This window comes from Lonchura striata, chromosome 27 (assembly GCF_046129695.1).
Source record: "Lonchura striata isolate bLonStr1 chromosome 27, bLonStr1.mat, whole genome shotgun sequence".
NCBI lineage: Eukaryota > Metazoa > Chordata > Aves > Passeriformes > Estrildidae > Lonchura > Lonchura striata.
The window spans coordinates 4,860,604-4,888,080 of record NC_134629.1 but is presented as its reverse complement, the minus strand read 5'-3'; the positions used below and the strand labels follow the sequence as shown (position 1 = coordinate 4,888,080).

At 55.1% G+C, this 27,477-nt stretch overlaps 1 protein-coding gene across 1 annotated transcript; it reads left to right on the top strand.

Moving 5' to 3' along the window:
- Window positions 1-13,769: 13,769 nt before the first annotated feature.
- Window positions 13,770-24,421, top strand: LOC110477831 (keratin, type II cytoskeletal cochleal). Its single transcript, XM_021543940.2, has 9 exons — window positions 13,770-14,461; window positions 15,250-15,458; window positions 18,042-18,102; window positions 18,736-18,831; window positions 19,503-19,667; window positions 20,129-20,254; window positions 21,601-21,821; window positions 22,338-22,372; window positions 23,254-24,421. Exons 1-9 carry the CDS (start codon window positions 14,090-14,092, stop codon window positions 23,439-23,441), a joined length of 1,473 nt encoding a protein of 490 aa, XP_021399615.1. The 5' UTR covers window positions 13,770-14,089; the 3' UTR covers window positions 23,442-24,421.
- The last annotated feature ends 3,056 nt before the right edge of the window (window positions 24,422-27,477 follow it).

Genomic DNA, 27,477 nt, shown 5'->3' with positions numbered 1-27,477 from the left:
CAGCCTGCGTTGAATCCTGCTGGGGTTGGCATGCGGGGTGATCCAGGATCTCCCACTCCGGGTGTGTCACCGTGTGTGCTTCTTTGGGGGCTGAGGCTGGGAGATTTAAACCATCACAGGGAGCCTTGAAGATGCTTCAACCCCCTTGGGCAAACCTGGGAAATCTGTAACCCTTCCCTGGACACTGGGGGTAACTTCCAGCACCTGGAACTCCCCGGGTTATTGGCTCAGTATGTTCAGGCAGAGTGGAACCATTTCTTTATCAAGGCTCCCCAAGTAATTGGTGTTTATTAATGAGGAATAAACTGGGAATCGGCCCCAAGGGATCTGAGTTGGAGGTAGAGCAGAACTGACGGAGCTCTGGAGGGAATGAGAGGGTGAGCAGGAGCCAGGTAAGGGAGCTGCCCCTGGAACGGGAGCTGCCCCTGGAACGGGAATTGTCCCTGGAATGGGAGCTGTGCTGGGCTGGTCACGCACAGCTGGGAATGGCCAGTGCTGTGGGACGGGGAATGGCCAGTGCCGTGGGACAGGGAATGGCCAGTGCTGTGGGACGGGGAATGGCCAGTGCTGTGGGATAGGGAATGGCCACGCTGTGGGACAGGGAATGGCCAGTGCTGTGGGACGGGGAATGGCCAGTGCTGTGGGACAGGGAATGGCCACGCTGTGGGACAGGGAATGGCCACGCTGTGGGACGGGGAATGGCCACGCACGGCTGGGAATGGCCAGTGCTGTGGGACGGGGAATGGTCACACTGTGGGACGGGGAATGGCCACGCTGTGGGACGGGGAATGGCCACGCTGTGGGACGGGGAATGGCCACGCTGTGGGACGGGGAATGGCCACGCTGTGGGACGGGGAATGGCCAGTGCTGTGGGACAGGGAATGGCCAGTGCTGTGGGACGGGGAATGGCCACGCTGTGACACGGGGAATGGCCAGTGCTGTGGGACGGGGAATGGCCACGCTGTGGGACGGGGAATGGCCACGCTGTGGGACGGGGAATGGCCACGCTGTGGGACGGGGAATGGCCAGTGCTGTGGGACAGGGAATGGCCAGTGCTGTGGGACAGGGAATGGCCACGCTGTGGGACGGGGAATGGCCACGCACGGCTGGGAATGGCCAGTGCTGTGGGACGGGGAATGGCCAGTGCTGTGGGACGGGGAATGGCCACGCTGTGACACGGGGAATGGCCACGCTGTGACACGGGGAATGGCCAGTGCTGTGGGACGGGGAATGGCCAGTGCTGTGGGACGGGGAATGGCCACGCTGTGACACGGGGAATGGCCAGTGCTGTGGGATGGGGAATGGCCAGTGCTGTGGGATAGGGAATGGCCAGTGCTGTGGGACAGGAATGGCCAGTGCTGTGGGAGGGGGAATGGCCAGTGCTGTGGGACAGGGAATGGCCAGTGCTGTGGGATGGGGAATGGCCACGCTGTGGGATGGGGAATGGCCAGTGCTGTGGGACAGGGAATGGCCACGCACGGCTGGGAATGGCCACGCTGTGGGACGGGGAATGGCCACGCTGTGGCCACAACGGGACAGGGCAGAGCAGCTTTTGGTTCTGCTGCTGGAGCCTCCCCAAGGTCAGCTCAGGTTTAAAAAAACAGAAGGAGGAGAGGATTTATTTTGTGAAATGTGTGGTTTGGTTTGTTTTATTCAGTTTGGCTGGGTGGGGCAGGCGTTTCCTGCTCCACTGAGGGCTGGGCTTGGAGGTTCCAGTTTGGGACTGGGCACTGCTCAGTTTGGCTTGGGGGCTTTGAGCGCCCCTTCCTTCAGCTCTGCCCTGTTCCCTCTCTGCAGGTCCCTCTGGGGAAGGGAAGGGGCCAGGCTGGGGACACGTCAGGGTGGGACAGAGGGGCTGGGGGAGGTCCATGGCCCTCGAAGGACAGTGCCCAGCCCCAGGTGGGCACAGAGGGGGAACACTGCAGCCACAGGGGTGGGGGACACTGCAGGGATGCTGCAGGGACAGGAGGTGGGCACGGAGGGGACACTGCAGCCCTTCCTCCCCTCCTCTCCTGCCCTGTGCTGGGATCAGGCTGCGGGGGCTGGGAACGAGAGAATTCGATGCCAGAGTGGAGATATTTGTGTACCCTGATTTGGGGGGTGGCTGGGGGGAGCTCTGCCACCTTCCCAGACTCCTTTCCGTCCCTGCTCCTGCTCTCACTTCGTTATTCCTTCTCTTACCTTCACCTATTCCTTCTCCCTCTCACTCCTCCCTTCTCCTCTCCCTTCTCGTGTCCCATTCCCTCTCCCACCTCCTCTTTTCCTTGCTTTCTGCACCCGCCTAGAGCTGTCCACATCTCTTCCCCGCTTCCTTCTGGAATGCCAAAGGCTCTTTCTGATTTCTGGGTGAAACACGGAGAAGCTGAAACTCGGCCCCAAGCAGGCGTCAGAGCCCAGGAATGTCCCGCGGGGCTGGGACGGCCGGCCGGGACCTGCCCCAGGAGCGTTTGTTTCCCACTCAGCTGAGCTTTGGCTCACGGAGTTTCCAGGAAATGCCAGGTATTGACAAAAAAGCCCCAAACAGGACTACAGGGGCTGTGAGTCCCCATGCCTGCGGGGATGCTGCTGGCTCTGCCCGCTGGGCAGAGGGGCTGGGTGGTCGTGGCTCCAGCCACGGATCCAGCTCTGGGTGCTGGAGCTGCCCCAGCAGCGTCGCCCTGATGGCATCAAGCACTGGAGTCCTGGAATGGGAAGGGACATCAAGGCCCATCCAGTGCCACCCCTACCATGGGAGCAGCTCTGCAGGTGAGGTCTCACCTGATGGGGCTAAGCAGCAGAACTCCCCTCCCCTGCTGCCCATGCTGGGGGTGCTGAGGAGCTGAGGGGGCTCTGCTTCATCTCCAAACCTTCTTTTTTCACCTGAAATTACCCCAAAGTCCAGGAATGGATTTCCCAGGGAAGCTGTGGCTGCCCTGGGTCCCTGGCAGTGCCCAAAGCCAGGTTGGATGGGGCTTGGAGCACCCTGGGATAGTGGGAGGTGTCCCTGCCCATGGCTGGGGTGGCACTGGATGGGCTTTAGGGTCCCTTCCCACCCAAACTATTCCATGAATCTCCAGCTCTTTCTGTTGTCCATTCTCTTCACGCTGGGCTGTACTGAGAGCCTGGAGGTTCCCAGTTCCCTCTGCCACAACCAGTCCTGTTACTTTGGCAAATGGCTTCTCCTTTCCCAACATCCCACTAATAAAAGAAGCAGGAATGAGAGGCACAGGAAGGATTTACAGCTTGGTGTTTCCCAATCCCCGCCGAGTCAATGACTTCATTCCCTTCAGCAGCACCCAGATCCAGCTCCGATCCTGACGGGCTCTTGTGTCATTTTAATGAGGCTTTTGTTTGCTCTGGGTGTCACTCCCAGGCTCTGGAGCATGAAGAAGCAGCTGCAGCTGTGGCTTCTTGGAGCCTTTGGCTCTTCTGGAGCTGTGGGAGGTTTAGGAGCCAGCTCTCTGTTTTGCAACAGGTTCTGTGCATTCAATACACTGTGATCAGCTTTTTTTTTTGGTTAGAAAAGGGCGTGTGACATCCCAGTGACAATTAGAGGAGGATGTTTGCATCTGGAATTGCAGGAACATCCTTTTGGGGATTTGTGGTCAGAGAAATCCCAGCCTGCAGTGGCTCCTCTCCCAAAATCTGTGTAGCAGCAGGAACTTTAAGGGTGGGATATCTCTGGATATGGTTTTTTTTCCCTGTGAGGATTTGGGCTCATCCACAAACTGGGAGTAGAGGATGGTGGGAGTGGGAGAAGGGATAGTGCCACTGCTGGAGGCAGGAGCTGTGTGGGGACGAACTGAGGGACATCTGGTGGGCTCAGGGTGGCAGCACCTCAGCTGGAGAACCAGGGCCTTGTGTCTGTAGTTTCCAGGGCCACATGCCCAAATCACCAGGAAAAAGGTCTATTTTTTCCCATTTTTTTCCTGGCCACTTATGGGAATTAGATCCATCTCCCACTTTTCCCCTTGTGCTACCAGAACCTTTCTGGTTGTGTAAAGCAGGCCATGGCCAGACCTCACCACAGCATCACCGGAGTGCCTTGTCCTGCTTCCTAAATCATGGACTGATGGAATTGTTGCAGTTGGAAAGGTATGCAAGATCAACCTCGGACCCAGAGCCCATAAACCTGTGTCCCCAAGTGCCACATCCACTCTCTGAACACTTCCTGGGATGGGGCCTCCACCACTGCCCTGGGCAGCTGTGCCAGGGCTGGACAGCTTTTTCCATGGAGACATTTTCCCAAATCTCCAACGCTGTGGTGCAGGGTGGAGAGGGGCTGAGTCCCAGCCCTGGAATTCCTGCAGAGGGGCACTCTTGGGGCTGGTGGATTCCTGGAGCTGCCGCCCATCCTGGTGCACCTCGGAGGGGAATCGAGTCTGTGCCCCGGGTGGGTTTGGGGCCAGGGATGGAGGCTCGGGCCCCAGCCAGCACCAGAGGCAGAGGCAGGAATCTCCTGTGCTCTGCTGCTCCTGGCCCCGGGAGGCTGGGCTGACGTGGCCCGAGGCCTGTGGCTGTCCCCACGTGTGTGACGTGTGCCAGGGCCACCTGTAATCCCTGTAAAGTCAGAGACCAGGGCTGAGTCATCCCCAGTTTTAACTCCTGGGCTCAGATTCTGAGGTGCTGAGTCACACCCAGAGCACTTAGGGAGCTCATCCTGCCTCGGAGGGGCTGTTCTGTCCCGGTTTTTGGGTGACAGAAGCTCTTCCCTGCACTGAGGAGCTCTGGAGCCCATGGAATGCAGGAAGAAACATTCTCAGCATGGAATTATGGAGTGGTTCAGTAGGAAGAAGGTTAAAGCCCCTCCAGTCCCACCCGTGCCATGGCAGGGACACCTCCCACTGTCCCAGGCTGCTCCAAGCCCCATCCAGCCTGGCCTCGGGCACTGCCAGGGATGGGGCATCATGGAGAACTCTTCTTTTTCACTGTTTCTCCCTGTCTCCTTCTGCTCCCGTGGGAGGTGGGAAGTGCCACAGGTGGAGCTCGAGGCTGGAGCTGGCTTTGGGACACAGGTGGGTGTGGGTGTGAGGCTGTTGGGAGCTGGGGCTGGAGGAGGGTTCCAGGTGTGGCCCCTGCTCCATGGAATGCTGGACCTGCTCATCCCTCCCCTCCTAGGGTGGCATTGATGTCCTCGGCAGTGTGGGCGGGTCCAAGGCAATTATCATTACAATTATAATTATTGTTGACAGCGCTGAGTGCATTGATTAGGAGGGGCCGAGACAGACAGACAGACAGACGGGCCCCACCCTCTGCTCCATCAGCACCAGGGCTGGGCTGCAGCAGCTCCAAGGCTGCAATCCTGCCCTTTGCTCCCACTCTCCTTCCTGGTTCCAGGTCTCCACCCCGGAGAAGACCAGAGCAAAGGAGCGAATGGCACCTTCCTTCTGGAAGCTTCCGACTGTCATCTTTGGGTTCAGTCTGGCCCTGGAGCAGGTCCTGCTACTGAGATAAAAATGCCAGGATAAAATCCCTGACTGGGGTGACAGATGGGAAGGCTGAAATCCCAGATTTGGGAGCTCGGTTCTCCCTAGTTCTGTAGGAGGAGAACCCCCTGTGAGCCGGGCTGGCCCCTCGGAGGCAGGGATAACTCAGGGGTTACAGCAGCTGTAAAATCCTTGTAAAACGTTCTTTGTTTGCTCTGCTCCCATTCCTCCAGAGCAGCCAGTGACTCACGGGCTGGAGGCGTTGCTCCTTCCCCCAGCCCCTCTTCTCTCCTGCTCCTTCTCCTGCCCCAAAATGGGCTCTGGGTTCTCAGCTTGGAGCTGTTTTGGGAATGCCTTTCAATCTCCCCTTGTGACCAGCCAAATCTCTTACATTTCTGAGGTATTTAAGAAACGCATAGAAATACAAGAAATACATAGAAAACATTTGGGGTGAACAAACCCTGTTTGTTCAAACAAATCTGTTTGATTTTGCCAAAGATCCTGGAATTCCCTCCTGGTGGCAGAGGGCGAGGAGCAGCTCCATCCCGTGTCCTCCCTGGGGCGAGGATGGCACTGGATTCTGTGGGAGATGTTGAGCCCCAAGTCCTTGCCCATCATTCCCTTTGCCAAGGGCTGCACAAACAGAATTGGGATGGCTGCTGATGGGAACTGAACGTTCTGGGGGCAGTGAGATCCTTCCAGGATCCTTCCTGGATTCCGAAATGGGATCCACTGATGGAAAGTGACTTTGCGTCATTGACTCTGCGCAAGGAGAGGGAGGAGGGCTTTGATAAGAGCGCTTTTGGGAGGACTCTGCTGGATCATCTCCCTCCTTGCTCTGCTTCTTGCACCGTTCCCTCTGACCTGGGCAGGACTCAGGCCCCAGACACCTGCAATAATCCTGAGCTCTGCCATCCTGGTTTATTCCAGCTCCCATAAACTGATGTTCCCTCGGGGTGACCTCGCAGTTTCCATCTGCTCCGGAAAGGCCACCTGAGCTTGGAGCCAACAGGGGCAGGGACATGGGAGGAGCTGCTGAGGCCACGTGGGATCCTGGACAAGACAAGCCAGGGAGTGGTGGGGACATGGGACCATCAGGGATGGTCCAGGAGCATCCTCACCTTGGGAAGGTTACCTGGAGAAATATGGATGGAGAAAGGAGAATTTCCTAATGATTCTGTGTTTTGGGGCAGATCAGCCTGGATTGTGTCACTTCAGGAAAGACCCTGAGGGGCTGGGGTGAACTCAGAGATGGGAACAGGGCAGGGAAGGGGCTGGAGCAGCAGGGAAGGGTCTGGAGAACTCCCAGGGGATCGGGGGCACTCAGCCTGGAGAAGAGGAGGCTCGGGGACCTTGTGGCTCTGCACAGCTCCTGACAGGAGGGGACAGCCGGGGCAGTGTCCAGCTCTGCTCCCAGGGAGCAGGGACAGAGAGGAGGAGAGGGAACGGCCTCAGGCTGGGCCAGGGGAGGCTCAGGTTGGACATCAGGAGGGATTTTCCCATGGGAAGAGTGGTTGGCCATTGGACGGGGAGGTTTGATGTGCCCATCCCTGGAGGTGTCCAAGGAAGGACTGGATGTGGCACTCAGTGCTCCGGGCTGGTGACAAGGTGGGGATTGGGCACAGCTGGGACTCGATTGTCTGGAAGGGCTTTTCCCACCTCAGGGATTCTGGGATTCTGTGTTTGTAGCTCAGGGTGTCTGGAATCTGCTCTGTCCCTGGGAGGATTTGCAGTTTCCACCAGATCAACCCCTTGGAACATGAGCAGACCAAAGTCAGATGGAATTTTGTGAGGAGAGAACAGGAGTTTGCCATCTTCTCCTGACATGTGTCTTTTCCAGAAAAACTGAGCCCAGCATTCCTAGTGCTGGCAGTTTCACCCAGTGCTGAGAATTGAAGTTTTAATTTCTTTGTTTGTTTTTCCTTAAGGTTTTGGCTGTGGGATGGACTCTTGACTTTCATGTCAAAATTATGCAGGTGATGATGATTATCCATAATTATAACTATATTTATACATATACCTTCAGGTTTTCTTGTAATCACAAGGTCTTGTAATTTGGGGGAAAGGGGAAGAAAACAGCTTTAAAAGGGGAAAAGAACAGATTTAAAGGGGAACATCTTTAAAGGGGAAAAAAACAGGTTCTTGTCCAGTGAGCTGGAGAGGGGGAAGGTGCATGGCTGCAATACTGGTATCACTGGCCAGGGGCTGTGCACAAATCACCAACGGGACGGGACTGCTGAGGAACGCGTCCCGAGCTGTTTATTTTCCAGCATCAGTCTCATTACACGGTTATGACAATGGGAAGATGCCAGCAGCTCACACCCCGGGTAGCAGACAAAGAACTTAACGTTACAACTTATTTTAAAAGCGTTTTGACCAATCACACAAAGCAAAAGCATATTGACAGTAGTTCTATCCAACCACTATAAGCACACGTGCCTTTGGTTAAAACAATGCTTGCTTATTTCAAATACAATACCTGCTTGTAAGCCTTAAGATACAATGCACAGAGCTCCATTATTAAGCTTAAAACTTCCTAATATCTCACTAGATATACTTTTCTGCAACTTAGGGAGTTATTCTAGCCAAGCATTAACACACTGACCATTGTTCTATTTGTCTTTACTTTCTACTTCTTGTATAATTTTTCTGCTGACAAATCTTATGGCTACTGCTCAGCTCTGATCACAGATCTGCTGCTTCTGAATCCTGCCTTTTGCATCTTTCCCCAAACCCTCTGATTTTAAGGATTCCCACAACTGGGATACCTTCCCCATGTGTCAGACCACGTTCCATGTCCCCGGGAAGGATCCCTGGGAAGGATCCTGGTCTGGGCTGGATTTCTGGTGTGTCCAGGAGCTCCTGGCAGTGGGCAGAGCAGTGGGGGTGGAAAAGCTCCTCTGCAAAGAGGGCAGGAGGAATGTGGGTCTCCATGCATGGCGGAAAGGCAGCCCCATCGCTGCACTGAGCACCTGGGAGGGGCTGGAAGGAGAAATTCCAGCAGGAGGAACTCCTTGGGGGGGTCCAACTTGTACATAGAATCATGGAAAACCTGAGATAGAAGGGGCTCATGAAGATTATAGATTCCAACTCCTGAACCTGCACAGGACACCCCCAAATCCCTCCAATCCTAAAATCCCAATCCTGACCACGCTGTCCAAGTGCTCCTGGAGCTCTGCCAGCCTTGGGGCCGTGACCATTCCCTGGGGAGCCTGGGCAGTGCCCCAGCAGCCTCTGGGTGAGGAACCTTTTTCCAATATCCATCCTGGCCCTCCCTGGCACAGCTCCAGCTGTTCCCTGAGTCCTGTCCTTGGTCCCAGTTCCTTGTGGTGCTGGTGATTGGTTTTGTGCTGTATCCAAACATTTAGGATTTTGGCTGATAGCCCTTTTGGGTTGCAGCAAACAGGAGAAGTGTGGACAACTCTGAGCTCCAAGAGCCATTTCCCAGAGACGGATTTCATGGCCAGCAGCTTCCAGGAGTGGCCAAGAGCCGAGCCCAGCCTCAGCAGGGTGGGCAGAGCCATAGGAGAGGTGAAATGCAGCTCCTGGAGGGAATTAGGAGCTTGTGGGAAGCTTTGGGAACACAGCTGGATCTGTCACCCTGGGCAAGCTGAGACAATGCCCTAGGTGCCCCGGGGACCTTGGGGCTCATGGAGAATGATGCATGATTTAGGAAAATTTCCTCCCTGTGAGAGTGGAGAGGCCTTGGAGTGGATTTCCCATAGAAGCTGTGGCTGTCCCATCCCTGGAGATGTCCAAGGCCAGGTTGGACAGGGCTTGGAGCAGCCTGGGAAAGTGGGAGGTGTCCCTGCCCATGGCAGAGGCGTCACTGGATGAGCTTTAAGGTCCCTTCCCACCCGAACCATTTGATGATTCCATGATCCCATTATTCTGTTCCTACTTGTCCCTGTGATAATTCATATTTGGGTTTTGCTGTGTTGCAGCAAGAGAAATGCCTGGATGAGAGTTTCCTGGATGAGAAATGCCTGCATGAGGAATTCCTGGAAGCCTTGGACCTGTTTGGGTGAGCCTGGACCTGGCCGCCTCTGGCAGAGCCCTGATTCCTGTCCCAGTGCAGGGCTGGAAAAGTGGAGAGGAAAATGAGGTTTCCATGTGTAAACCCACGTGAAGTTGCAGCCTGAACAATCCACTGGCCTCTGCCAAAGGCTCTGGAGCAGGGAGAGGCCATGGCAGGGAATTCAGGGCCTCGAAAAAGCCACTTCATGGAACGTGAGGAGTTTGGCCCGTTCAGGTTGTGTGGGATAAAGCTCGGAGTGTGTGACTGGGATGGTGGAAGGTGTCCCTGTCCAGGCCAGGGGATTCCATTGCATAAACCCCAAGGTCCCTTCCAACCCAAACCATTCCATGATGGTTGCGGGACAGGCTGTGGATGTGTCTATTTGGACTCCAGCAAGGCCTTTGGCACTGCCTCCCACAGCACACTCCTGGAAAAGCTGCAGCCCACGGCTGGGACAGGAGCACTCTGTGCTGGGCTCAGAACCAGCTGCATGGCCAGCCCAGAGCGTGCTGCAGCCAGCTGGGGACAGGCACCAGTGGTGTCCCTCAGGCTCTGTGCTGGGACCAGTTCTATTTAATATTTTTATAGACGACATGGATGAGGGCATCGAGTCCTTCATTAGTAAATCTGCAGAAAACACTAAGCTGGGAGTGTGTGTTGATCTATTGGACGGAAGGAGGGCTCTGCAGGGAGACTTAGATCGGTTGGATGGATGGGCAGAGTCCAGCATGAAGTTTAATAAGTCTAAGTGCCGAGTTCTACATTTTGGCCACAAAAATCCCCTACAATGTTACAAGCTGGGGACAGTGTGGCTGGCCAGTGTTCAGGTAGAAAGGGACCTGGGGGTGCTGGTGGACAGCTGGTTGAACATGAGCCAGCCGTGTGCCTTGGTGGCCAGGAAGGCCAATGGCTCCTGGCCTGGATCAGGAATGGCGTGGCCAGCAGGAGCAGGGAGGTCATTCTTCCCCTGTACTCGGTGCTGGTGAGGGCACACCTCGAGTGCCGTGTCCAGCTCTGGGCCCTCAGTTTGGGAAGGACGTTGAGATGCTTGAGCACGTCCAGAGGAGGCGACGAGGCTGCTGAGGGGCTTGGAACACAAGTCCTGTGAGGAATGTTTGAAGGAACTGGGGTTGTTCAGCCTGGAGAAGAGGAGGCTCAGGGGTGACCTTATCGCTCTCTACAATTTCCTGAAGGGAGGTTGTAGACAGGTGGGGGTTGGTCTCTTTCACCAAGCAGCACTAGCAGAACAAGAGGACACAGTCTCAAGCTACATCAGGGAAGGTACAGGTTGGATATTAGGAAAAAAAAAATCACTGAAAGAATAATAAAGTACTGGAATTGTCTTCCCAGGGAGGTGGTGGAATCACCATCTCTGGATGTGTTTAAAAAAAGACTGGACATGGCATTCAGTGCTATCATCTAGTTGAGGTGTCAGGGCATAGGTTGGACTTATGATCTTAGAGGTCTCTTCCAACCTCATTATTCTGTGATTCTGTGAGTCTGTGATTCTGTGATTCTGTGATATGATTCCCGTCAATGGGGGAATCCCATCAGGCTCACAGGAATTGCTGCAGTGGCAGGGACAGAAAACTAAACCAGGCACCATTTAAAGGACATCCAATGGGACACAGGGTCCCACGTGCTGCCGGGAAGGAGGCAGCAGCCTTTGGAACAGATGATCCCTGCGGATCAGCAGCTGTTGCCAGGCTGGGAAGGGCACTCCCTGTCGCCGAGCTCTGGGCTGGAGCTGCGTCATTCCATTGGCTTTATGGCCTGGTGACACAGGAAATGGGCCTGGAATCCATAAAATCCTGATAAACCTGATAAACCTCATCCCGATAATCCTCCAGTTGTGGAATGTCCTGAGCTGGATCCTGAGGATCATCGAGGCCAACTCTTGCCTGGTGACATCCAACACCTGCGCTTGGGATGCAGGAGAATAAGTTCCCTTTGACCAGTTTCTACTCACAGGAATTATGATGAGCTGGAAACTTTGATTAACTTTGATTAACTTTGATCAACTTTGATCCTGGAAGGAAATCTGGGTTTGCAGTGTGGGGAAATATTCGGCATCTTGGGAAAGGTGCTGTTGTGTTCCCATTGATTTTGGGTGGGTTTAGCAGGAATAAAAGCTTGGCAGTGCCTTTGGATGTCAGGAGAATTCCTTGAGATGTACTGAGGAATTTTTCCATGGAAAGGATGGTCAGACACTCTAGTGATGGAGTCCCCATCCCACAATGTACCCAAAGAATATGGCACTCGGGGCTCTGGTGGGGACTGGTCATAGCTTGGATTCCATGATCTGGGAGGGCATTTCCAACCTCAATGATCCTGGGATTCTGGAATTCTGACAGCCCCAAGTGCCCCATCTGGGATGTCGCCATCCCCCAGAGCCTCCTGCCTCCCTGAGGCCAGAGATTGTCCCAGTATCCCATATCCATTCCCAGCCGTGAGCCCACGCAGGCATTGGGAGGTGTTGGAACAATAGTTGTGGGATTCAGGGCCCTTTGGATCAGACACCAGCAGCAGGGCCTGTGCAAGCAGAACCTATGGACACTCCTGCTCCCAAAAGCTTTCAATCCAAACATGGAAATCCAGGCAGGCAGCAGGACGGATCCCCTGAGATAACACAGGAGGTGTGGAAACCCCACAAGAACACATTCCCAATGCATAATTTCACTCACCTGTAAAGGTTTTCCTCTTCCAGTGCAATATTTGAGTTTGTTAAATCGTTTTTTTTTTTTGCACTTTCCAGCTGGAATTGCAAGCCTGGCTTGTTTTCCCAAGGATTCATGAAGGGATTGATCATTTGTTGGAGTTTGGCTGCTCTGGAAGCGCTGGAGCCAGTCCTAGGTGTGCAGAGCCAGGGGTGATATGACTCCCAGCATGGCAGGCAGGGAAATCACTTCCCCAAAAAGTCAAAAGTGAGCCCGGTGTCACCAAACCCCAATCCCTGGGGTCACTCACTAGGGCTAGGAGGAATTTACCGGTCGGAGCAGTTGTGGAGCAACCCCGGGTTGCCATGGAACAATAACACAACAAACCATGGGACACCTCTGGTGGCCACGTGGCTTCAGCCTGGGCTCAGACAGGGAATATCCACCTGGCAGGGGGGGAAGGGAGCAAAACTGGGAACCGCAAGCAGGGATCAGCTGCCTGATCCCACCTGGATTGCTCGTGGTGAAGGGAAGGAGGGTTGGACTTGGGTTGAAGATGGGCTCCCCCTGACCCAAATCCAGGGTGAAGTCCAGCTCCCCAGTGCCAAACTGGGATTCCTGGAGGGTACTGGGAGCAGCTTTGCCTTTGTGGCAAAAGGTTGGGATTCACCTGCCTGGATTGCTCCTCCTGTGCCTCTCATGTTGTGTAAAAGCTCCTGTGTGGTGATCCAGGCTGGAATCCAGCCTGCGAACAGCCAGAGCTGGGTGGGAATTGTTGCCTGAGTGTCAGTCCCACACTCAGCTTCCAGCCCTGCTTTCTCGGGACATCCCAGCGCTGTTCAGGAGCCGCCTGGCTGTGTGAGGCTGGACACTGCCCTGCTTCCAGCTGTGGATGGATGGAGAGGTCCCTGTCCTGTCCTCCAGCCCCAGGAGAGGTGCAGGGCATGTCTGTAACACTCCACTTTGTCTGCACTCAACTGATTATTTTTATAATCCCAGGATCAATAATTAGGCTGGAAAAGACCTCTGAGATCATAGAGTCCAACCTGTGATGGTGGGAGCCAAGCCAGGTGCACGGCTGGCAGGAATCTTGCAGGAATCCTGCCCCATCTCTCTTCCTGGATCGAATTCCCCCTTTTCACTCTTTAAAAAGAGAATTTCCCTGTAGCCAGCAGGCTTCTCCTCTCCCCCCAGAGCAGGACGGGTGGATTTTGAGCAGGCTGAGTTTGCAGCCGGCCTTATCTCCCTGTCCTGGGGACGGAAAAGCTGAAGGGTGACACTTTCAGGCCAGACTTTGTAATCTCCTGGGAATTTACGACCTGATAGTGAAGGGCTGAGGCCCTCTGGGACTATTTGGAAATGGTGAAAACCCTGAAACCCAATTTTTTCTCTGCTTTTTCTTCATAGAACTCCAAAATTCAAGCAAGGGCCCAGAATGCTGAGGCAGGATTTTAATCGTGTTTCCTTTTGAATGTGGACTAAATGTCGGGTGGGTGCAACCCTCCTAACCCACTTCGGTTTTGAGGATTTATTTGAGGGATTAGCAGGAGAGGGAAGGGCAAATGCATCCCCCTGGGCGGGCAGGCTCTGGGTACTGCTGGCAGGGCTCGGACAGTGCCCTGGTTTATACTGAACAGCCAGGACGTGGCGCCGGGGCCCCTTTATCAGCTTTGGGCCGTGGCCAGGGGAGAGCCCGCCGCAGCACTTCCCAATCCATGTGCGTCCCCTGTGCCCGCTCGTCGTGGCAGCCGCCGGGGCGCGGAGCCCGCAGGATCGCGGCTCGGCGCTCGGGTGGCGGGGACGCGCCGGGTGCGTCCCGTCCCTTCCCTGCGGCCCTTCCCTCCTCCGCTGGAGGGTGGGAATGCAGCCAGGCACACCCAGCCCCGAGCAGTAAAACGATCCCCGCGGTGCCCTTGGGCCAAGCCCAGCTTTTCTAACGGATAAAAGGGGAGGCGGCGGCAGCGCTCTCACTGCCGAGCCGCAGCGCAGCCGGTCCCAGCTCCAGCAGCATGTCCCGCTCCGTCACCTTCAGCTCCCGCTCGGCCGCCGGGCCGGCGCTCAGCCAGCTGCGGGTCAGCTCCGTCTCCTCCGGCCGCAGCTCCGGGCTCGGCCGCGCCGGCGGCTTCGGCAGCGCCAGCCTCTACAGCCTGGGCTCGGCCGGCAAGAGAGCCAGCCTGGCCGGGGGCGGCTCCTTCAGCGCCCGCTCGGGATACGGCTTCGGCGGCAGCCTCAGCCCCGGCGGCATCCAGGAGGTCACCGTCAACCAGAGCCTCCTGACGCCCCTCAACCTGGAGATCGACCCCAGCATCCAGAGGGTCCGCAAGGAGGAGAAGGAGCAGATCAAGACCCTGAACAACAAATTTGCCTCCTTCATTGACAAGGTGAGGGCTTGGACGGGCTCGGAGCTCTGGGGGTGCTGAGCAGTAGCTAGGGCCCAAAATCGGTTTAGTCACGAACCGGGTGAGGATCAGTCCTGGAGAATGTGGTGGGATTTGCCCACTGCAATCAAATAATTCTTATTATTTGTTGTATTAAAGCCTTGATGGCATATAATCCTTATCATTTGATGTATTAAAGCCCCGATGGCATTGCCAACAGAACAGGTCGCCTTGCTCAGGTTGCCTTTGCAGCCTTGATTTACCTAGGATTGCCCAAATGGGGGGGCAGGCTTTGCACCCCCACCCCAGCACCAGATCTGGGAAGGGAGAGGGTCCTGGAGGGAGTTTTCCCAAGACAGCAGCTAAAACCAGAGTCTGTCCCAGGAGATGGAACCACAGCGTGCCCTGGGTGTTTACACTGCCCTTCACAACTTGGCTCTCTTGCACTAATTAACCTTGTGTAAATCCCACTCTGGCATCCCCGAAATGTGAAGAATCCAGCCCTGGAGTTGGAGCAATTGAAGGGTTTGATGTCTGGGGCAGGTTTGATGTCAAGTGTCAGCCTAGCAGAATCTGCTTTTCTTTAGTTCTTCCAAAGCCTCAAAGTCGCAAACCAGGTCCGAGAGCAGCCAACCTCTTTAGCATGGGCTCCATGACCCTCCTCTGGTGCTTCCCGTGAGCACCCAAATTCCTGGGCTAGGATTTCCATCTGCAGCCCAGTCCTTCCATCCCCTGGAGCCTATGCTCCCCTCTCTCCCACCATCCCAAATGACCCCTGCTCTCCCTCTCAGGTGCGGTTCCTGGAGCAGCAGAACAAGATGCTGGAGACCAAGTGGAGCCTCCTCCAGGAGCAGAAGACGACACGAAGCAACATCGCTCCCATGTTCGAGACCTACATCAGCAACCTGCGTCGGCAGCTGGACGGGCTCCTGGCAGACAAGGGGCGCCTTGAGGGAGAGCTCAAGAACATGCAGGACCTGGTGGAGGACTTCAAGACCAAGTAAAGTATCAGTGTCCCCCTAAATCAGTGGTGACAGTATCAGTGTTCCCCTAATGGGGTGGTGGAGCTGCCAGCTGGGCCAGTGTCTGGGCATGGATGTCCCCAGTTCTCCTGCCAGGGAGGGAGATGTTTTCTGGCCTGGAATGAGGCGTTTAGTGCAGGGAAACTGTCTGGATTCTTCTGCTCATTGTTTCCGACACCTTGTTCCTCCATGAGCCTGTGCCTCCATCCTCTTGGCTTTGCTTTGGGGCCTGCTCAGGCTTGGAAGTGGAATCTTGGGGCCTCCTCAGGGTTGAAGGTGACATTCTGGGGCCTCCCTGGGGTTGGAGGTGGTGCTCTGGGGCCTCCTCGGGGTCAGAAGTGGTTCTTTGGGGTGGCCAGAGCCCCAACAGCTCCACAGGAGCTCCTGGCTGATTTCCTGGGCAGGGAATGGAGCAGCTGCCCTGCAATTCTTCAGTGATTTCAGTGTCACCTGGGAGGAGCCACAGAAGAAAGGTGGCCTTTGTCCCAGCCCGGGACAGCCCAACCCAGCCAGGAAATACCTCTGAGAAGGGAAGGGAAGAATAGGACAGAGCTGGCAAACTGGATCAGGCAGGAACTGCAAACAAACACAGCTGATAATTCCCAGGGTGTGTTTAGGGAGGGTCAATACCTAGAGATTCCCAGAGAGCTGCTTGGGAATGATGCTGCCCCCAGCCCTGCCTGATTATTCACAATCGGCCTTGGAATCTCTGCAAGGAGCTGGTTTGCAGCCAGAGGGATTAAACCCCAAAGTTTAGTTACATTCCCATGGATTCAGTCCATGGACTCATGGATTTATTCCTGTAGCCTACAGATCCATGGAAAGCCAAACCCTCTGTGTGCTAGCAGAAGCAAAGCAGGAATTAGGAGCTGAGGGAGTGAGGATGCAGTAACTAGAATGCAGAACCTGCTGCTCCCCGTTTATATGGAGAAAATCTCAATTATTGATGGAAAACCTAAACCATGATGTGCTCTGGGGGTGCCTGTGGCCTCTTTTCCATAGGTTTGGTTTCTACAGGAATTCCCAGATGATATTTAGGGGAGGAAAGGCTCCAGCCCCTAACTCAGGAATTGCAGGGGGTGAGGGTGTGGAGCCAGCTGGGATCATGCTACTCACGGGGCTCAGTTCTAAGGAGTGAGTGTTCTGGGCTTTCAGAGGTGCATTGGGACACTATTGGACAATTTAGGAAGAAATTCTTCCCTGTGAGGGTGGGGAAACCCTGGATTGGATTTCCCAGAGCAGCTGTGGCTGCCCCTGGATCCCTGGCAATGCCCAAGGCCAGGCTGGACAGGGCTTGGAGGAGCCTGGGATGGCAGAAGGTGTCCCTGCCCATGGCAGGAGTGGGAATGGGATGAGCTTTATGGTCTCTACAAACCCAAATCATTCCAAGATTCCATGCTTTACCAGCTCATTGACCAGCTTGGTGGAGCTGCCCCCAAGAAAATGAGGAATTTGATGATCCATTCTGGAAGAATTCAGTGTTTTTACCTCTCTCTGCTGATCCCTTGTGTGCAGAGGTGGCGCCTCTGCGTCACTTCCTGGGATTTATTCCTCTGGAATAGCACTGGCGGCTCACTGACCTCCAGAGGGGCAATGTCCATTAGTCCTGGTGTGGATGGGCACAATTCCAGGTGGGAGCGGGAGGGAGGGGCAGGGAGGCTGGGCAGGTGAAGCAGCTCCTGCTTTGGAAGGCAAATTCCAGCTCTGGCCATGCAGGGCCTATGAAAATAAAGAGCCTTAACCTGGCAACAATTCCCAAACAGCCAAAGTGCTTCCTGCTCTGTTCCTTGGATGGCTTTCTGGATTCCCAGATCCCCAGAGCAGACTGGGGTGGATGTTTGGGCCGGTCGGGAGTGCACAGACAGGTCCAGGTGGGCTCCAAGATCCAGGTTTGCAAATCAGTCGAGGTCTTGTAAAATCAATGGAGAGGAATTTTTATCTGCTGGAGACGTTCAGGTGAACCCCCGGAGACTTTCAGATGAGCCCCTCATCTGAGGGTGAACACCTAAAGAATGGGAGTCACCAAGACTGGAATTTGGTGAGGCTTTGGAGGAGAATGAGGGTAATTAATTACCTTTGGCTCTTCCCAGGACAGTGCCATGTGTTAAACACCTGCAAAATGTTGCCAACAGTCTGGAGGAGGGAAGTGCAGAGTGGAAGCAGCTCCAGCAGGTGCTGGGATCAGCCCAGAGGAGTTTGTGGGATCTGTTTGTGCCTCTCCTGCTTTGAATTTGCTCCCTGAAGGGTTGGTGAAAAAGTGAGGGCACAGACTGGACGCACCCCAAAGGAGGAGTAGGAATCTTCTGAAGCACAGGGAATTTTAAGGATGGTGGGAGAGCAGAGTGGGATGCTTCTCAGGTGGTGGTGGTGGTGGTGGTGGTGGTGTGGAGCAGCTCATCCAGGGCAGACCTGTGGCACCACTGGTGCACCAGCCCTGGGGAATGGCTGGGCTGGCTCCCAGGAAATGGAGGCATAGAGAAGAAATCTGGGATAACCTTTGACTGGGATGTTTTTCCTGTTATCCAGACTCTAACTTCACAGAAATCCCTTTTTTTTGGCAGATACGAAGATGAGATCAACAAGCGCACGGCAGCTGAAAATGAGTTTGTGGTGCTCAAGAAGGTGAATATCATTGTGGGTCAGGGAATCCTCAGATGGCTTGGGTGGCAAGGGACCTTAAAATCCATCCCATTCCCACCCCTGCCGTGGGCAGGGACACCTTCCATGGGCCCAGGGTGCTCCAAGCCCCATCCAGCTTTGGACACTTCCAGGGATGGGGCAGCCGTGGCTCTTCCCTGGGATCGATCATCAGTGTGTGCAGCCCTTCCCCCTGTTTGCCCCTACTCACAGTTTACTCTTTGCCCTACTCACAGTCTACTCCAGCTCTGATGAAGCTCTGAGGGGCAGAATTCCATCCAAAGGCTGCTCAAGGGAAGCCTTGAGGTTTCCACACATGCAGGGAAGAGGTCCCAGGGGTATTGGAGATGATGCCAGATCCTTCTTTGGGATCTTTCCTGAGGTCTCCATGCCCAACCTGACACTGAACTTGCAAACAGGGATCCAAGGGATCCCCAGGACGCTCAGGATCTGCAGTCCAGCAGTGGTCAGTGCCCTGGGAGATTTTTGTAGGCCCTGGGGTACCACTGGGACACCTGGAGCTGCTTTGGGGAACTCTCATTTGGAAGCCACCAGAGGCTGGGTGGGCTCAGACATCAAAGCTCCACAATCTCAATGGCTTATTCCTCATTTTTCCAGGATGTGGATGCTGCCTACATGAACAAAGTGGAGCTGGAGGCCAAGGTGGATGCTCTGACGGATGAGATCAACTTCCTGAGGGCTTTCCATGAGGCGGTGAGGACCCTTCTGCTCCTTCAGAGGGGGACAACAGGGAATGCTGGCTGGGAAAATGAACATGGGGAAGGTGATGGATTCATGGAGTCTTTCCTTCCATAAGACAAAACTATGCCTGCAAGTGAAGTGATTCCTCTGAATTCTGTGGATTGTCACATGGATTTCTCTCTGTGTGGGATATGGGATGGATGGATTGCAGATATAAGGGGACAGAGGTTGTATTTGGAATGCTGTTTGCATGAAAACAAAGAAAATGAGTGGCTGGGGGAGGTGGTGCTGTGTGACAGGAATGAAGGAAAGCTGCTTGTTCCAGGCTCCTTCCTCCTCCCCATTGTTTGCAAGATCAGGGATTACCTGAGCTGGACACACATCCTTGAGAGAGGTGCTGGAATTTGGCCCCTCCAGGTTCTGTACTAGCTGGGTTGTTGTCTGAGGAATGGGATAACAGTGGGATAAGCAGCCCTGCTGCCAAAGTAGGGATAAAGAGCTCCAGCTCTGCTGTTTGCTGTTGCTCTGTGCTTTGCAAGGTTGGTTCCCTCCTAATTAATAATTATTTTGATGGAATTCTTGTCTGCCTCCCTTTCCCTTTTCTCCTTGCATTCTCCCTTTAATGAGCTTCTAAAAGGGGGTTCCTGAAACCTCACTGATTAATGGGCCTGGTTTTCCTGCAGGAGCTGAACGAGCTGCAGGCCCAGATCTCCGACACCTCCGTGGTGCTGTCCATGGACAACAGCCGGAACCTGGACCTGGACAGCATCATCGCCGAGGTCAAGGCACAGTACGAGGAGATCGCCAACCGCAGCCGCGCCGAGGCCGAGTCCTGGTACCAGAGCAAGGTGAGCTTTGGGAGGGGAGAAGGATCCAGCGACACCTTGGAGCCCCTGCCAGTGCCTAAAGGGGCTTCAAGAGAGCTGGAGAAGGCCTGAAGTGATGAGACACAGGGAATGGCTTCCCTGTGCAAAAGGGCAGGGATAGATGGGATACTGGGAAGGAATTCCTCCCTGTGAGGGTGGGGAGGCCCTGGAATGGATTTCCCAGGGAAGCTGTTGCTGCCCCATCCCTGGAAGTGTCCAAGGCCAGGTTGGATGGGGCTTGGAGTACCCTGGCACAGTGGAAGGTGTCCCTGCCCATGGCAGGGGTGATGCTGAATGGGCTTTAATGTCCCTTCCAAGCCAAACCCTTCCATGATCCCCAGCTCTGTCACCTGTATCCCCTGTACCATGAGTGGGGGGGCTCTGTCCTGCTCATTCCCTGCCATCCTCACCCCATCACTCTGTGTCCCGCTGCTCTGTCCCAGTATGAGGCGCTGCAGGTGACAGCTGGGAAGCACGGGGATGACCTGAGGAACACCAAGAACGAGATCACGGAGATCAACAGGGTCATCCAGAGGATCCAGGGGGAGATCGAGAATGCCAAGGCCCAGGTGAGGAGTTGCCCCTCTCCTGTCCTTCTCTGGTCTTGGAGCTGGGATCTGGCACTGATCCCTCTGGGGGCCTGGGACAGCATCTGAGGGAGCGGCTGGGGAGGGTCGGTGTGGATACTGGGAAAAGCTTCTTCCCCCAGAGGATGTCTGGCACTGAGCAGGCTCCCCAGGGAATGGTCACAGCCCCAAGGCTTCCAGGGCTCCAGCAACCTTTGGACAGCACTCTCAAGTGTTGAATTTCAGGGTTAGTGGGATTTGTAGGGTTGTCATGTGCTGAGCCATGATGGTGCTTGTGGATCCCTTCCAACTCTGGACATTCTGCGATGTTAGGGATGTTTCAGGGGTCTGGGTGTCACACAACCCCTTGAACTTGGTGATTTCACAGATCTTTTCCAACCTTCACAATTCCATGGTCTCTCAGATCCATTCTGGGGTGGCTGCACTGCTCATCCCAAAGGATTTTAGTTCTGCTGAGGAAGGGGGAGCACTGGGAGCAGGGCGATCCTGCCAGGAAGGTGGATTTGGAAGAGGATGAGTGGAAATCACCCCTGGGACACAGAGGGGCCCCCACACAGCGGTTGTGCCCTCTTGTTCCTGGGATCATTGTCCACTCCCTTTCTCAGTAGAGAACACCATGTTTGGGCACACACACAGAGATTTGGGGAGCTCTGTTTGCTTTCACTGGGGTTTTATCGCTTTATCAGGGTCGTGGCTTAGGTCTGGCCTGGAGCTCCCAAAGCTTCAGATAAAGCTGGTGATTCATCCCGGATTATTTGGTTTCAGGGCAGGGAGGCTCTGGCACTGGCTAGGAGCTGTCCAGGTGGGGCTCCCTTGGACAATGGATGGGAGCACAAAGCCTCTTGGGAGGCCTTTGTGCCAAACACGGAGGTTTGGGAGCTGTGGGGGCACAGCTGGGGCTGGTCTTGGGGTGGCTGTGGGTGTTTGGTAGCTCCAGGTGTTCTCTAGTCCACACCCGCCCAATCTCAGCCAAAGCCTGCCCATCTCTGGAAAAACTCTGGGGAAATTAGCAGAGAAGACCTGAGCTTTCCTGAACCCCAAAGGATCTGTGGGATTTCCTGAATCCCAAAGGACTGGGAAGCTGAGGATCACTTGAAAAGAGTCTAGCCAATGGAGAGAAACTTGGTCTTCCTTCTGGGAGACCTTGGAAGGAGATGAGTTTCCATCTCCATCTAATGCCCAAGAAACCAGGTAGGGATGAAGACCCAGGGATCCAGGTGAGCTCCATGTCCACAAAGCGGGTCTGGGCAGCAGAGCCAGAGGTTTGGAGTCCAGGATCCTCCCCCAGGGATCAGGAGCCCCCTGATGTGGCTGCTCTGTCCCTGCAGCGAGCAAAGCTGGAGGCGGCCGTGGCTGAGGCCGAGGAGCGCGGGGAACTGGCCCTCAAGGATGCCAGGGCCAAGCTGGAGGAGCTGGAGGCCGCTCTGCAGAAAGCCAAGGCTGACATGGCCCGGCAGCTCCGGGAGTACCAGGAGCTCATGAACGTCAAGCTGGCCCTGGACATCGAGATCGCGACCTACAGGAAGCTGCTGGAGGGCGAGGAGAGCAGGTGAGGACAGCTGGGGGGATGGTGAGCAAAGATTCCCCGTATTCCCTCTGGGAGGGATCCAGCCCTTTGCTCCCTTTGCCTGGGGACACTGTGAGAGCCCAGTTCTGATTTCCACAAGGAAATGCACACAAGGAAACTTTTGAAAAACTGAGTTCTGGTCCTGGAAATTCTTTGGCAGAAGAGCCAAACTGGCAGATTTTGAAGAGAAAAAAAAAAGACTGGGCAAAATAAGTGAAGAAGGAAAAATTTGGTTTCCATCATGTTTGATGCTGTGGCAGAACATTTCCAAGAGAAAATCCCTGTGGAATTAGGACAGAACCTCTGTGCTTTGTCCTCCCCCACAGTGGTGATAACAAAGCTGGTAAATGCAGGGCTGGAACAAAGCCCAGGAGGGCGCAGGGATCCTCCCTGGATCGGGTACAGTTGGAGTAGTAACTCCCTGCCTCTTCCTCCTCCTCGACCCCCAGGACCAAGGAAAACTGAGTTTAATCCCTCCCCTTGCCTTTATCTTTCCAGGTTGGCTGGGGATGGAGTTGGCAACGTCAACATCTGTGAGTGGATTTTGTTGTTTGTAGTGGTTCCACCTCATTCTAAACCCATGGAAGGGGGCTCAGAGTGTCCCAGTTCACCCAGTTGAGCCCCTCCTCAGTGGGAGCACCCTCGGACTGGGGGTGGTGCTGGGGCTCCATCCCAAGTTCAGCTTCAACTCACCCTGATGAAATTGGAATTGGGGCAGCATTTATCTTCCTTTCCTCCCATTTTTGTATGGATAGAAAAGCAATAATGGAAAACCCATTCCCTAGGGTTGGGAATTAGTGCACAGGTGATGGCAGAGGGCATTTTTCAGCTTGGGAACTGTTGGATCCTCACCTGGCCCAGACCTTGGGCAGGAGCTGCTTACTCGGGAATGCTCCAAAGCAGTGGCTCTGATTTTCAGCCACTTAATTCCTGCTGGGAATTGGGGAACCACATTCCCACAGCTTTGGGGCACCAGGAGATGAGCTGAATGTGTTTGTGAAATGGGATTCTCCATGGATTTTCTAGGGGCTCTCCATGAGTGCTCCAAGCTCAGGGGATCCTGAGCCAGGTTGGGTGATGGAGTGACATGACAAGAAGGAAGGACTTTAAACTGAAAAAGGGGAGGCTTAAATGGGATATCAGGAAGAAACTCTTCCCTGTGAGGATGGGGAGCCCCTGGAATGGCTTTCCAAGAAGATACCCCATCCCTGGCAGTGCCCAAGGCTGGGTTGGACAGGGTTGGAGCACCCTGGGACAGTGGGAGGTGTCCCTGCCCATGGCAGGGGTGGCACTGGATGGGCTTTAATGTTCTTCCCACCCAAACCATTCCATGATCCCATGGGAGCCTTTCCTGAGGGTGCCCAGCTGGGTGCAGTTTCCAGGTGCTCACATTCCCTTTGCTCACATTTCCCAGCTGTGGTCAGCTCCAGCGGCGGGGGTGGATATTCCAGCTCCAGCGGATTCCTGGGAGCAGGGATCGGAGGAGGCCTCAGCCTGGGATCAGGAATGGGCAGTGGAGCACTCGGGTTCTCCTCTGGAGGCTCCACCAAGTCCTACACCATCACCACCACCTCCTCCAGCCGGAGAAGCGTCAGGAAGTAACTCCAAGAATGGAGCTCGGCATTCCCAGAACCTGAGGGAAACCATGGAAAGAAAAGTCTTGGAGCCTTTTGCAGGATGAATTGGCTGCAAAATGCCTGCAGTGCTGAGGCCCTGCCCCTGTCCTGCCGGGGCTTGATCCTGCACTCTTGGATTTCAACCATTCCTCTGGGAGCAGGACCAAGCCTGGGGGGTGAAATTTATCCCGGGATGCAGGTGGGGTATCCCTGCTGTTACCTTGTGCTTGGTACCCTCTGCTCCGGGCTGGATTTCACCCTTGGAAAGGCAAATCCCACATTTCTGCTCTGCTTCTGTAAAAGACCTGAAGATTTTCTCCCTCTTAACAGGATTTGGAAGGCGCTAATCCCTCAGGCTCCTCAGCCCCTGCCGAGGGCTCACCCTGGGTTGGGTTTTTAAAATATACCAGGAAGAAAACAGGCTTGGGTCTCCCCTTATTTTCTTTGGAAATGGGCTCAGGGTTGGGGTTCAACATTCTCCTGTGACTGAAGCTTTTTCTGACCAAAGGCAGCTCTGACATTTATTCCAGGCTCCTGGTAGCAAAATAACTCCTCAAGAACCTCCTACACCCTTTCCCTCTCTTTAAATGAAGCCCAAAGCTTGAGGGATCTAAAACTGCTTCAAATGCCATGTGTCCTACTGAATTGGGAGATAAACTCCCTATTTTTGGGTGTCTCTGTTTACCACTCCCTATTTAGGGCTGTTTAGTGATATCTAGGGTCTCCTGCAGTGATGGTTCAGTTGATACCCCATTACAAAAACTCCTTGTTCCTGCCAAAATGGGTCTTCAACATACCAGGGAAGTTGTTGTTACTGCAGGAGGAAGAGTTTTTAGGAAGCTAACTCCAAGGACCTGCTCCCAGTTTTTGTGTTGATGTTCAGTCCTGGCACTGGGGTTTGGGTTGGATTTTTACAGTTTTTATGTCTCTCACAAGTCGTTTAATAAAGTTTCCCTTTTAGCTGCATGTCCAGTCTCAGCCAAGTTCTTTGTGCTGCTCTGGGTGCTCAGGAGCTCTGGAAAAGATGCAGGAATCGCCTTTCTGCCAGGTCCAGAGCCTGCCCTGGCTCTGTCACCTGAGGCAGGGCTGTGGGCAGGAGCAGGCTTTGGGATTTGCTGCCTGCACAGCTCATTCCTGGCTGGGTTTTGCCTGCCTGGAGTCTGGGCAGAGGGATGGGGGGAGTTTGTTTGGAGTCATGGTTTGAGCTCAGGACTGAAGTGGAATCTGGTTTTAAGGGGAGGGAGGAGCGGGATCTTTGCCCTTCTCCCTCCTGGATTCCCTGGAAAAAAACAGCCAAAATCCTGAGCATGGAAAAGATGCTTTTGTGTCCCAGTGCAACGGGAAACGTGGGGAATTTTGTTCCCAGCTTTGTTCCCAGCTTTGTTCCCACCTTTGCCACAATCCACTGTCCCTGTCCCAGCCCTGGCTCCCTCGTGGGAATGTTTGAGCCTCCTTGGAGCTGGGAGATGGGGTCTGGCTCATTGGGAGCAAGGGCACAATTCCTTCTGCCTGGGGCTCCGGGGGAGCTGGGCCCATCCCAGGGCTGGCTGTCTCTCCCAGCCCTGTCCCAGCCTGTGGGGACAACCCCGGCTGGAGCCGCAGCTCAGTGGAGCCAGGGCCAGAGGCTTTGGGATCACTTGGGAATGCTGATTCCCCTGCGATGAGGGGTGAATCCTTGATGAATTCAGCTGCCTCTTACCCTGCCACGGCCCAGCACCACCCAGCTGATCTGTTCTGAGCCAGTCTGGGGAGAGAGTGCCACTGTTTGTCATCCTTTGCGTGGCTTTGGGATACTTGGGCAGGAATTGTGTGGTTTTGGGATACTTGGGAGGAGCTGTGGGTCTCACTCAGCATTACCAGGGATTTCCAAGTGCTCCAGTGCTGCTCTTTGAATTTTTGGCTGCCAGGACTTGGGAAGGGCAGTTGGTCTGGGTGGCTGCAGGTGACAGCCCTGAGGATCGGGGCCGTCCGGAGGGAGCCGGGCAGCGGCCTGGGGGGATCTGCTGAGGTTTCACAAGCCCGAGGGCAGGAGCTGGGTCAGGGCGACCCCCGGATGGAGCAGCCCTGGGAGAAGGAGCTGGGGGTGCCGGGGGCTGAGAGCTGGGCAGGACCCAGAGACCCCCGAGCTGGGCTGAGCCCAGCGTGGGCAGAGGGAGGGCGGCTCTGCCCTCTGCCCCTGTGCCCAGGTGAGACCCCACCTGCAGAGCTGCTCCAGCCCTGGGCCCGCACAGGGACACGAGGAGCTGCTGGAGAGAGCCCCGAGGAGCCTCGGAGCTGCTGCAGGGCTGGAGCCCCTCTGGAGCCGGGCTGGGAGAGCTGGGGGGGCTCACCTCACTGCAGGGAGAGCTCAGAGCCCCGCCAGGGCCTGAAGGGGCTCCAGGAGAGCTGGGGAGGGAGCGGGGACAAGGATGGAGGGACGGGAGCCAGGGAATGGATTGCTGGTGCCAGGGGCAGGGATGGATGGGAGATTGGGCACCCTGCTTCAAGGTTGGAATTATTGAAGTTTAGGATCATCAAGTCCTGGTTGAGAATTTCATCTGATGCTTCAAAGGAATGAAAAATGAAATGGCCTGAAAGCAGCAGGGCCTGGGCTCAGCTCCCCTGAGCAGGGAGGAATAGAATAGGAGAGAGGGAAATTCCCATCCTTGGAAGACTCCCATCTGGGCAGCCTCATTGGCTTGATGAGGTTATAAAGGGCAGCACCGCAGGGAGAGGAACTTTTCCATCTCTTCTTGCTGGAGATGGTGGGATTTGGTGCTCTTGTTGTTTTCCTGGGAAGACGGGAGGGGAGGGGAGGGGAGGGCAGGGGAGGGGAGGGGAGGGGAGGGGAGGGGAGGGGAGGGGAGGGGAGGGGAGGGGAGGGGAGGGGAGGGGAGGGGAGGGGTGGACTGGGGGTTGAGGGTGCCTTTGCTGAGCTGAGCAGGACCTGGTCAAGTCCCTGGGACAAGGAGCTGCCTCCCCTCCTCCCACCTCATGTTAATCACTTGTGGGAATGGAAAGACCAGGGAACTACACAAAAGGATCTGGTTTTAATGGGAGAGATGAGAGATATTAGCCTTTCTTTCTCCTGGATTCCCAAGAAAAAAAATAGCAAAAATCTTGAGCATGAAAATGACTGTTTTTTTCTCCAAGCAACAGGAAATGTGGGGCTTTGTTCCCAGCACTGCCATGATCCACACATCTTCCCGGACACCCTTCCCATGGGAGCTGCTGCTGCTTCTGCTGCTCAGATTCCGGTGCTCCAGCCCCAGCCCTGCTGGTCCAGTGGGAATTTCTGGGTGCTGATCCTGGGGCACTTCCGAAGCCAGGATTTGGGATGTAGGTGAGACCTCACTGGGAGTGGAATGTGGCTGCAAAGGGCAGAGGAAAGGAATTGAAATTCCCTGGAGAAGAGGCGGATTTTGGTAGGTGAATATTCCAGCTTACAAGGTGTTTATGGGAAGGCACCTTCCCCACAAAGTGTGTGGAGAGTGCGAAAAGGGTCACATTATTTGTCTGTCTGTAAATTCCAACGCCTTTGGCCTCCAGTGAAAGCCTGATCCTGTATCCCGCTGTCCCGACAGTGGGATTGGCTCCTGGCATGTGTTTGCAGCTCTGTGGGGCTGGATGGGATGAGCTGACCTGTGCAGGACTGCCTGGTGGGCTCACAGCTCTGGAATAACTTTGTTCAGGAGTTTTGCCTCCCAGCACATAGAACTGAAGTAGTTGAGGAGTCCTGGAGTCCTTTCCCCCTCCGGCTCTCCTCACTCTCCAGCAGATCCCTGAAGGTGACAGTCTCCATGTTCAGGGCCAGCCTGAGGTTCAGGCCCAGCATGAGCTCCTGGAACTCACAGAGCTGCAGGGCCAGGTCAGCCTCGGCCTTTTCCAGAGCCATTTCCAGCTCGGAGACTTTGTTCTTTGCATCCATGACAGCAGCCCCAAGCTCAGCACTCTGCAAGGAATGGGACACAGCAGGGAGTGGGACACGGCCAGTCCTGGCTGTCAGGGGTGACAGGGGTGAGGCTGTCACAGCTCTGGGAGCA

Coding starts and splice junctions, on each gene's coding strand:
- LOC110477831 (XM_021543940.2), top strand. CDS start 14,090: ATGTCCCGCTCCGTCACCTTCAGCTCCCGCTCGGCCGCCGGGCCGGCG. Junction 18,103..18,735: donor AGTTTGTGGTGCTCAAGAAG/GTGAATATCATT, acceptor TCATTTTTCCAG/GATGTGGATGCTGCCTACAT. Junction 21,822..22,337: donor CTGGAGGGCGAGGAGAGCAG/GTGAGGACAGCT, acceptor TTATCTTTCCAG/GTTGGCTGGGGATGGAGTTG.